The sequence below is a fragment of the Triticum dicoccoides genome, chromosome 2B (genome assembly GCF_002162155.2).
Source record: "Triticum dicoccoides isolate Atlit2015 ecotype Zavitan chromosome 2B, WEW_v2.0, whole genome shotgun sequence".
Classification (NCBI taxonomy): Eukaryota; Viridiplantae; Streptophyta; class Magnoliopsida; order Poales; family Poaceae; genus Triticum; species Triticum dicoccoides.
Window position 1 is genome coordinate 1,536,769 of NC_041383.1, and position 11,261 is coordinate 1,548,029.

Below are 11,261 nucleotides of genomic sequence, written 5' to 3' on the forward strand. Positions count from 1 at the left end.
TCAATTTGTCTTCCCTAAATTGTTTGTAAGATGGGTATGCAAGCTATCTGCCTATATCTACCACCCTCTCGTCCCATCATGTTGCCATCCTGCTCTTCCCCAAATTTGTAGTACCAATTTGGTTCACTTGTAGAGTGCTTGTGCAGGGGAGGATGGAGTATGGATAGGAGTTAGATGAGGTTGCCCGGGAGGTTTTTAAGATAATATATTTTTGGCATGAATGCAATCTTTGATTTGGCTTGTCAACATAACAATGACATTGATACGATGATTTACCTTTGTCAAAGTTGAATGAATATAAGTTAGGAAAGTGTTAGTCAAGTTTGAACCCATTTGTTGTTTTATGGTATACAAACTTCATGCAAAAATGGGTATAACCAGGAGTAGCAGTAGACTATAAATGTAGCTGCAGTGGCTTTGCTTGTGCGGTCATTTTATTTTTTTCTATTTCCACTATGATTCCAAATCATGTTAAGGATAATGTCTTTCTGAGCTTTCTTCTTCCAGAAACCCGACGAAGATGGATGAGAGAGAGAGAGAGAGAGAGAGAGAGAGAGAGAGAGAGAGAGTATAGTTGTTTAATACATAGATTGATGTAACTTATTTGAAGTAAATCTCTCGCATACTTGTATTTTTAACAAGTTTCTTGAATACCTTGTGGATGTATATCTATCTCAAATAACAATAATTGGATCATAAGTCTACATAGACATGTAATACAATTCGTAGGATTTGATATTTGTGGGTTGCCTGTCTTATTGTGAGGGGTGTTATAATGGTGAGATGATTGTAAAATGGAATTCGAATGTTTGGTATTCGAATATTTAAGTAGTGATTTATGATAATAAATTGTAATTGTTGTATAGTCACCAAGGTGCATAGTCCTTTGGTTGGAAGAGTTGTGCAGCCATCAACAGGTAGCTGGTCTCTTGATTGTTTTAGTGGCCAAGCATTGACTGGTTACTTGAGATGACTAGCCACCAACCATGTATATGGTGGTTGTAAAATTTTAGCAAACAAGTGTCCCTTGGACGCTAGATGCCCTTAGTCACCATCATTTGCTTGGTGGCTATTGATTTTATCTGTTGTACACCAAGTTGTGGTTGGTAGCTATTGATAGGACCTTTAATGACCAATGATAGCAATGTTGATCTCCAAATATCTTTAGCAACTAGACTATAGCCACGGTAAATACTATAGCTACCACAAAGCAGTCAAGTAGTGTTGGTAACAATGGATCAACAGAAACCAATTTTGCACTTTTAGCAACCAACCACCTTGGTGGCTAGCTAACATATCTATAGTACTGATACGCTACATGCATGCCTCATCTTATGTTCTGGGGACATAGCGTACGATGGGATTCCAGTATTGCTTTCTGAGTGTCGTGGTTACTTTTTCTCCAAAGTTAAGATGTACAAAGGATAACATGTGTTTAAAGGAGGATCCCTTGTCTAATTTGATGTGTGTGCAGAGTCATTACCTTTGGAACCAGTGAAAACACACATTTATTAACCAAAGATGGTACACATAGCAATGAATGATGCAAGAACCACGTCTTCATAATTAGATCTGAACTTGAAGGGTGAACATACCATTCATAGGAGAGGTGGATACCATGTGAATGTTGAATGATTCATAGAAATGTAAGGAACAAAACAAACATAAGACATGGGAAAGTCAATGCAACAAGTATGGTGTACATCAAACATAGGAGAACATGTTCAAGAAGATATTTTTGGTTAAGGAATTTATAAACCAACAGTTTGAACACGTCTGGCTGTCAAGTTAGGGCTTGTTTAAAGAATGCTCCTTCAATGATCAACTTCGTCCCCCACAAAAAAATGATCAACTTGTTCGTTTTATTCCACCGTAGGCCAATAATTGTTCAGTTGCATTCAAAATTGGCATAGTAAACTCCGACCAACCATTTTCATTTGCCTATGGCCAGCCTATAGCAAAACATGATCCGCATCTTCAGGCACTCTGCACAAGGAACAACTAACATGTCCTAGCCCATTTTAAATTTAGCCAAACACGATGCAACTTTCTCTAGTTTGGGATTCATTCAACAGAGGCTCCATGTTCGATTAACGCGATGGCCCAGTTAAATGAATTCCTTAGGATCCCCAAGTCGTCTCACAGGTCTTGGCTAATTAACTGTCCATTGCTGTTTTAACAATGTCCAAATGAGTTGTTTCCTGGCTCTTTTTGCCCTTGAACCAACAAGTACCAATACTTTTTGCCTGCTAGGGAATATGACATATTATTAGGATGATATGCAATTTTTTTTAACGACCCGATGACTCAAAACATATTGAGCATGTCAAGTCTTGCCTCCTTGGATGATCAACTTGTTCCTAGTATATTACACATAAGACCGTACCAGCAATTAGTGAGTTGTGTGCAAATGTGAGTAGTAAACTCCCACAGGCCATTTAATTTAGCTAGCAATTATGAGCTATGAAAAGATTTGAACAGGACATGATCCACACACATCTTCAATCATTTTGGATCAGCAACAGCTCACATGTCATAGGCCATTCATTTGAAGCAATCGCAGCACAACTCTCTAATTGCAGCATAACCGAACATGATGGCCTGGCTAAACTAATATCTTGGGACCTGCAAGTCGTCTCTCACAGGTTTTGGCTAATTGTCCCTTTGTTGTTAAACAATGTTCAAATGAGTTGTTTCTTGGCTCTTCAGGCCCTTGAATCAATAAGGACCAATAGTTTTGCCTCCTTGAGCATATGACAGGTCATTAGCCGTTGTTTATTAATTTGTGTTAGCTCTTGATCGGCAAATGACTAGTTGTTTTGAATCAAGAATACTGATCCTTTTTCTCCATATATGCTACATATCAATGTCCGTTTCTTTCCAGGAGATATTTTTATCTTAGTCTGCTGGGCGATTTGGAACACCCACAATGACTTCACATTCAAGGAGATTGAACAAAACTTATATGTCAGACACAAGTGCGGGGAAGAGTTACGACGGATTACTTACAGAGCACACTCAGAACTTACTCAAGCCTACCGGACTGGGCGAAAAAAACTTCAGATAACCCTTTACATTGGCGCACTCTTTGTGTCCCATGATGTAACTTTCCTTTAGCTCTCCTTTTGGATTTTCCTGTAACAAAAATTATTTGAAAATATATAGAAAAACGCTGCAGGGAGAAATCCCTAGAGTTTCTGTCAATTTGTTTAGTAATAATGATCTATATGTATATTTGTAGGTTTACAGATGACATTTTTTGGCAAGAAAATGCATAATCGAGCAATACCATGCATCAAGTACAACATCAAATGACCTGCAAAAACAGAAGCGTAAAATGATATAGCTAGTATTATAAGATATTAAAACAGGTGACTTGATCAAGTCAGTCTTTCCAGGCTGATTACAGAGAAAATGATTTTATTAGCACATCGTCTGATGCGGCTTGAAGAGTTCTGTCTGATGCTAGCATGTGAGTATGCGACAATACACGTCAATATAGGATATTAGTGCCAGCACAGAACCATGTTAGTGGGGCATCATTTCATCGATCGCCTCTACTCCAAGATTATACTATGCACGTACCACACGGCCATAGGCCATTTATTTGACCCAATCGCGGCACAACTTCTACTAATTACTGCATAACAGAACCTGATGGCCTGGCTAAATTAATATCTTGGCACCCGCAAGTCGTCTCACGGGTTTTGGCTAATTGTCCATTTGTTCTTTAACAATGTCCAAATGGGATGTTGGCGTACGTTGGCGTACTCTTTGTCCCCCATGATGTAACTTTGTTCTTTAACAAGTCGTCTCCTGGAATCAACAAGTACACAATGCAAAACGCAGCCCTACCTGACCGGGTGAAAAAACTTCAGATAGCCCTTTACGTACGTTGGCGTACTCTTTGTCCCCCATGATGTAACTTTTCTTTAGCTCTCCTTTTGGATTTTCCTGTACATAAATTTTCTTTGAAAATATTTTAGAAAATACTGCAGGGTGAATGCCTATAATTTTTATCAAAAAATAGCTAAAAATGACTTTTTTGGCAAAAATAATAATGCAGAATCGACCAATATCATGCATCAAGTAAACATATAGATGACCTGCAAAAAACGAAGCCTAAGGGCATCTCCAACAGGTTTATGTTAGTCTTGTTGGTAAAATGTTCATGTCATCAACCAACAAGCTATCATACAACTACTCAATCGGTTGTATGTAAGATGTCCAATAGATGGTGAGAAAATAAATGTGATTGCTCTCTATTTCACCTTGGAGCTTGTGCAAAGGTTGTTGGTTGATCTACATACAACTTTGCTCTCTCTCCACATTTAATACATGCCACATCATCACTATGTCCTAGGTGGCAAATTTACCAACACCTATCTTACAATTATTGGAGATGCCCTAAAAGGATATATGTGGCATATAAGATATTAGGCTAGTCATAGTGGGGAGTAACTTAGACTAGTAACATACGTATGTTACTAGTCCATGTTACCACCTTCATAGTGGGAAGTGTCATAGGTGTAGTAACATTGCATATCTTCATTTATTGCTTTGTAGACTCATTTTGTATCGGAAACCGCTATGTGATGGTAACATATTATGTTACTTTATTTCTCTCTCTCCTCTTTAATTACATGACACATCATCTTTTTTGCTTATGTGGCATCTATGTTACTACTTATGTTACTCCCACTATGACTAGCCTTAAAAGGTGACTGGATCAAGTCAGTCTTTCCAGGCTTATTAAATTTACTGGCACGCTGTCTGATGCTGTTTAAAGGGTTGTGGTCAAATCTGCCACCAATTTAATTAGGATATTAGAGCCAGCACAGAACCATGTTAGTGGGGCGTCATTTCATCGATCCCTGGTACTTATACTATGTACATAACACACATCTTACAGCTAGCATATATACATTTAAAAAGTACAATTTGCTGTGGTGCTTGTCCCCTTCAAGAAGCGTTGGAAGTGAATGACATTGGTACTTGAAAACAGTAAGCTCCTAAGTTAGACAAGAAGAGAAGACAAATTAAACACAGTAGGCTACTAAGGTAGGAGAGAGATCTAGCTAGCTAGTGAGGGATCCATGGCGGATCTTGTGGTTGGCATGGCCAAGTCGGTGGTGGACGGGGCGCTGACCAAGGCCCAGGCGGCGATCGAGGAGGAGGCCAAGCTGCGGGAGAGCGCGCAGCGTAACCTGGTGTACATCACTGGCGAGTTCCAGATGATGCAGTCCTTCCTAAAAATTGCAGCGAGTGACCGCCTGGAGAATGCGGTAGGGAGGACGTGGGTGCGGCAGATCCGCGATCTCGCCTACGACGTGGAGGATTGCATCGAGTTCGTCGTCCACCTCGACAAGAAGAACAGCTGGTGGCTCCGCGTGATCAAGCCGGTGAGCTGGTTCCTTAGGCCCTGCGTGGACCAGGGCCCGCTGCCGCTGGATGAGGCGGTCGATGAGCTGGACCGGCTCAAGGCCAGGGTGGAGGACGTGAGTAGCCGGAACACACGCTACTGCCTCATCGGCGGCGACTCCGGCTCCAAGTCCGCCACCGCCATGGAGAAGCAGGAGCCGGTTGCTTCCTCCCGCGATGAGGCAGTCGCACCGCCAACGGCATTCAACAGGCTCTTTGAGGCTGCATTCAAGACCACCCAAAAAGGGCGTCAATGGGATCTCACCCAGCTGCTCACCAAGAAAGACCAAGACCTCGGAGTGATCTCCATCTGGGGCACCGGAGGTGGGGAGGGCCTTGGGTTGGCATCCATTGCCTGGAATGCCTACGTTGATAAAGAAACATGCGAAAATTTCGCGTGTCGTGCTTGGGTGAAGCTGATGCACCCTTTCGATCCCCTCGTGTTCGTCCGGTCATTGACGGCCCAGTTCCATGCTACCTCTTACAAAGAGGAGCGCGGCAAGTCCATAGGGGGTGTGCGAGTCCTGATGAAGATGGAGGCCGCACAAGGAGGAGATTCCCTCAAGGATTTCGAGCAGCTTGTCATGGAAAATAGGTTCCTCGTTGTGTTGGAGGACCTGTCCACCATGGCAGACTGGGATGCTATCAGGAGGTTTTTTCCAAACATGATGAATGGCAGCTGCATCATCTTGTCCACCCAACAATTTGAGGTTGCAAGCTTGTCTGTGGGACATCCATACCAGGTCCAGCATCTCAACCAGCTATCAGCTGACCACTCTGTTTACGCCTTCTTTACAAAGGTAAGCCTGGCCAGAACATCATCAGTTATTTAATTTATTTTCTCAGCATATGTAATTTTCAACAGACATTTCATTTTAATGGTTGTTTGCAATCAATGCGGTTTCACATCCTCCTGTTTAGTAGTTGGCTGTTACTACATACTAGGAAGGTTGGGCGCGCTTTGCTGTGCCCGTGGTGTTGTTAAAAAACTAATCACTCTGTTTCAAATATAATGATATATTTCTCTACAAATTTGATCAAACTTAAAAGGTTTGCTTTTCCAAAAAAGTAAATCCATAATATCAAATCGATATTTTTAGACTCACCATCAAATGAATTGCCTTAATTACTTTTTTGTTTAATATTGTGGGTGTCGATATTTTTGCTCTGAACTTGGTCAAAGTTTAAGAAATTTGACTTTCTAAAAAATTAATACCCCTTATATCTTGTAACCGATGGAAAATTTAGTGCCTTGGATGTTATTAATCCGTGGCGGGTTACATGTATGGCAAATAGAAAATCAAGGGAATATAAGAGTCCCTCGATCGTAATACTAACATAAGTACTTGTTTTTAGGGATCCCAAGATGATGTCGACGAAGGCAAAGAAACCAATAATGCACCCGCCATTAAAAATACGCCATCAAAGGTTGATAACCGCAAAAATAAAGCAGCCAAGAAGTGGATAGACGAGCATCCTCTTGTTGGACGCGAGTCAGAAAAGAAGGTTCTTGGTATAAATGTAATTACAGCACGAGGTAAAAGCTACCAAGCTATGTCGGTGTGGGGAATAGCCGGAGTTGGAAAATCAGCTCTCGTAAAAAACATGTATTGCGACAAAATCTTGAACTGCAAGCTATTCCAGAAGTATGGTTGGGTGGATGTATCACATCCTTTCAATCTATGGGACTTCTCGCGGGTCTTACTTTCCAATCTTGGTTCTGATGATCTTGTAGCCAGTGAAACTACTGCAGACTTGTGTATGATGGGAAGCAGAAACCCCATTGTCGAGTGTCGTGAGATTCTGATACAGAATAGATGCCTGGTGGTTATTGATGGACTGCAATCCACCAAAGAATGGGATCTCATAAAAGCTGAGCTTGTATCTGGATGTAATCCCCGGAATATTGTCATCGCCGTTACATCAAAACAAGAAATTGCCACTCATTGCCGCGGAAATAAGGGAGAGTTCGTATTTAATGTCAAAGGTCTGGAAGCCGACACGGCCTTTGAACTCTTCGAGAAGGTGTGTTTTTCATAAATTAAACTTCGCTCTGTTTATTTGACACAGTAGACTCTTCGTTCCTTCCATGCATGTTTGTTCACTTCACTCCTTGTGCAAGAATTCATATCATCCCTTGAATACATTAAGCGCTATTGTTTGACACACTAGAAAAGTGTATTTGTATCAAGGTAAATGAATTTGTATGACCTTCTTATAAAAGATTTAGTATGGAAGTTTATATCTTTGCTGATTCTGCAACTAGGAATAACCAAACTTCACTCTACAAATATATTTTGAATGCTAAAGTTTCAGGCATGTTAGGTATCTGGCATCTTAGAAGCCTGCTCTCTTGTAGCTTGAGTGACACCTTGGATGCGCTACAATATGTCTTACCCCATGTGGCTTCAAAGCTGATCCTCAAGCCTCGGGACCAGAGCCAAGGAGTGTAATGCTTTAAATAAGTGAAAAATAATGGATAATATTGACATCCTAGATACATAGCATGCCACAAAAGTACTGCAGTGAATATTTTGGAAAGTACTATGTTTGCCAAGAGTCATAGTAGCATTTCTATATTTTGCTTCACCATTTGTTCTTTTTTTTAGGAAAAATGTGTAGACGACTTCTTTTCTGTCTAGTTACAAGCCCTGCTGTCTCTTTGTGCATTTATCAATACTGCACAAAAAAATCCAATAATTTACCATAGAAATTGATTTTGGAAAATTATTTAGAGAAACTAGATGATGCAAAGCAAATCGATGAATATTGGGCCCAAACAAATAATGCTTGGAATTTAGCTACTAATGTTTTTATGTGTGTTTTTTATTATCATGGTTGCTCAAATGGTGCCTCCAATTAGTAAATATATAAGATGATGCATTATATACAGCAAATAATATGAAAGTGCAGTATGTTCGGAACTTGACTGATTTGAATTTTTAATTGTTTGAGTTATAGGTATCCACTCTGGGTGACATTGAAGAGCGACAAGAACTTACTTCAATATGTGGTGGACTTCCCAAAGTAATAGTTGAGGTAGCAGGTTCATTCGCCAAAAATACAGCTCGATGGAAAGATGCACTTTCAACAAATAATAAGTTTATGCCAGAACTCGAGAACAATGGAGAGTTTGAAAAACTGAAGGGTCTGTTCAATTGGATGAATTCGTACTTCCGCAATTGCCGAGATTCCCTCAAGCCATGTATCTTATATCTACCAATTTTCCCTCGAAACTACCCCATTCGGCGGAGGCGGCTTGTAAGGCGGTGGATTGCTGAGGGTTACTCCAAGGACAGCCATGAAGAGTCCGCAGAGATGAACGGGGAGGAACAATTCTGTGACCTCCTTAATCTGAGTATAATCCAGCAGCCATCTGCGTTGGGTTTGGGTGACACAAGGATGGTGTTTTGCCAAGTCAATGGCTTCTTTCGTGAGTACATTGTCTCACGTCAAATGGAAGAGAACCTTGTGTTTGAACTTAGGGGCCGTTGTGCCTTAACCACCCAGCGCACAGGGCGCCACCTTGTGATTTCAAAATGCTGGGTCAGAGATCAAACTGTGTTTGAGAGCATTGACTTCTCTCGGCTCCGGTCACTAACAGTGTTTGGAGACTGGAAATCATTCTTGTTTTCTGAAAGTATGAAGCTGCTTCGGGTGCTTGATCTAGAGGGTGCATCACAAGTAGAATATGGTGATCTTAAGAAGATGGTGAAGTTGATGTGTCGCCTGAAGTTCCTCTCGCTACGTGGATGCAGTGAAATCTGCCATCTGCCGAGTTCAATAGGAGGTTTGAGGCAACTCCAGACCCTAGATGTTAGACACACCTCCATTTTGACCCTGCCGAGGAACATCACCAAGTTGCAGAATTTGCAGTACATCCGTGCCGGCACCACCACCGCAGTGAAGAAAGCACCAACCGTGCTGTCCAATTGCTCTGGTGGTTGTCACCGGGTTGGTGTTGAGGTGCCTCGGGGGATCGGAAAACTGACAGCACTGCACACGCTTGGTGTCGTCAATGTCCGTGCTTCACCGACAAAGGCTTTCCTAGAGGATCTCAAGAAGCTGACCCACCTGCGCAAGCTTGGAGTGTCTGGCATCAACAAGAGTAACAGCAGCAAGTTTGTCCATGCAATCAAGGTTCTTGCCCATCTGGAGTCACTGTCAGTGTTGCTCGAGGACAACAATCAAGATTGTTTGGATGGTAAAGAATTATCACTGCCTGTCGGGAGCCTGAGGAGCCTGAAACTGCATGGGCTTGGAGACCGGTTGCCAGAGTGGAGAGAGCAACTCACCATGCTCACAAAGATGGATTTGGAAATAGTCAAATTGACAGAAGAACATGTCTCCCCGCAGTCGGGACAGCTCACACCAGAAGGAAGAAGGGAACCAACTAAGGGTGTCATCAAGTTCCTTAGCGAGCTACCAAATCTGTGCATTCTCCGTCTTCGTGTTAAGGAGCTTCAAAATGATGAGCTCAATGTGTCCATCATTACAAATGACCTGGAGGAAGACTCTTTCAAGAAAATGAAGATCTTTGAGATTGCATGCAGTTCTAGTTCCAGCTCGAAAGTTACTTTCGGAGAGAAGACGATGAAAAAACTTGAGCAGCTGACGGTCGACTGCTGCAGTGGGTCCTCGTTCTCTGGCCTGAAGCATCTCCGTGAGCTCAAGGAAGTCCTGCTCAAGGGCTCCAGCTGTGATGCAGCATTGAAGGCTGATCTGCAGGCAATGCTTGAGAACCACCCAAAGGAAAAGAAACCAGTTGTGAAGATGGAGGAGCCTCTTGGTCCTGTTGAGTCGGGAGTTCAAGGCGGTCATAAATTTTGCTGTTAGTTTATTCTTGTTGCACTTCATCTTGGTTCTTAATGTATGTGTGCTAGTGTTGTGACATACTGCTACAAACAAGCTAGATCATGTCAAAGCACTTCTTAATTATTCCCACCCTTTCCTTTTTTTTTGAGAGAGAGAGAGAGAGAGAGAGTGAGTGAGAGTGAGAGAGAGAGAGCGAGAGAGCTGGATAATCTTGTAATGGTATTGTGGATTTTAGAAACCATGCATGGTTGGATTGTATGTTTGTGACATAAGTACATTTTAAAATCTGAAACAATTCACAGGCAAAATCTGTGTAGAAAGCACATCAGAAGTGGTATTCTAGATGCGCAACAACAACCCAAAATAGCCTCTGCGAGCGCACTACTGTATAGAGAACTTGTTTCAAATGTTTTGAGAGACATAATAATGCAATATGGTAGTGAACTTTAAAAAGTAGCAGGGCTATCTATCCACTCTGGATCAGTGATGATCCTAGCCTATTGCAGTCAGGTGATGAGTGGCATTAATATAATAAAATAACGCAAGCACGCGAGGTCTGAAGTGCTACTGAATGTTGGTGACCAAAAGGAAAAATGGTACCTAGCAAAGGCTGATCTTACCTGTCTGAGTTGTTGTCTGGTGAAATATAGACAGATTGTTTCTTTAGCAGAAGTTTCCAATTGCTTTTATTGTATATCATCTACACCAGAAAAGTGAAAGCTCAGGAACAAAAACACATCAGTCAAATCAGCATCAGACAATTTGCGTATGAAGGTGATGCGTTCCTGCCGAATCCTGTACCACATCAGACCATTTCCACAGTGCAGTCAGGATGAGATAGAAATGGAATAAGGCCGGCGATTGAATATTACATCGACCATTCCTTCATTAAATACTACCAAATCCATATATGAATATGCATAGACCCTAGCAAATCTGCAGTTGCGCGAATGAAATAGCGCAGTGTACCTGAAATCAATCGGGGACAGGCCAAACTAACAAGATTGTTGAGTATATTGATTATT

At 41.6% G+C, this 11,261-nt stretch overlaps 1 protein-coding gene across 1 annotated transcript; it reads left to right on the forward strand.

Annotated features, from left to right (window-relative positions):
• Positions 1-5,039: 5,039 nt before the first annotated feature.
• Positions 5,040-10,494, forward strand: LOC119361631 (disease resistance protein Pik-2-like). Its single transcript, XM_037626764.1, has 3 exons — positions 5,040-6,221; positions 6,778-7,446; positions 8,383-10,494. The coding sequence occupies exons 1-3, from the start codon at positions 5,097-5,099 to the stop codon at positions 10,255-10,257; spliced, it is 3,669 nt and encodes a 1,222-aa protein (XP_037482661.1). The 5' UTR covers positions 5,040-5,096; the 3' UTR covers positions 10,258-10,494.
• The last annotated feature ends 767 nt before the right edge of the window (positions 10,495-11,261 follow it).

Bases quoted from the DNA above. Each gene is read 5' to 3' on its own strand.
- LOC119361631 (XM_037626764.1), top strand. From the start codon at position 5,097: ATGGCGGATCTTGTGGTTGGCATGGCCAAGTCGGTGGTGGACGGGGCG. The intron at 6,222-6,777 runs GTAAGCCTGGCC...ACTTGTTTTTAG, and splicing joins TTTACGCCTTCTTTACAAAG to GGATCCCAAGATGATGTCGA. The intron at 7,447-8,382 runs GTGTGTTTTTCA...TTTGAGTTATAG, and splicing joins CCTTTGAACTCTTCGAGAAG to GTATCCACTCTGGGTGACAT.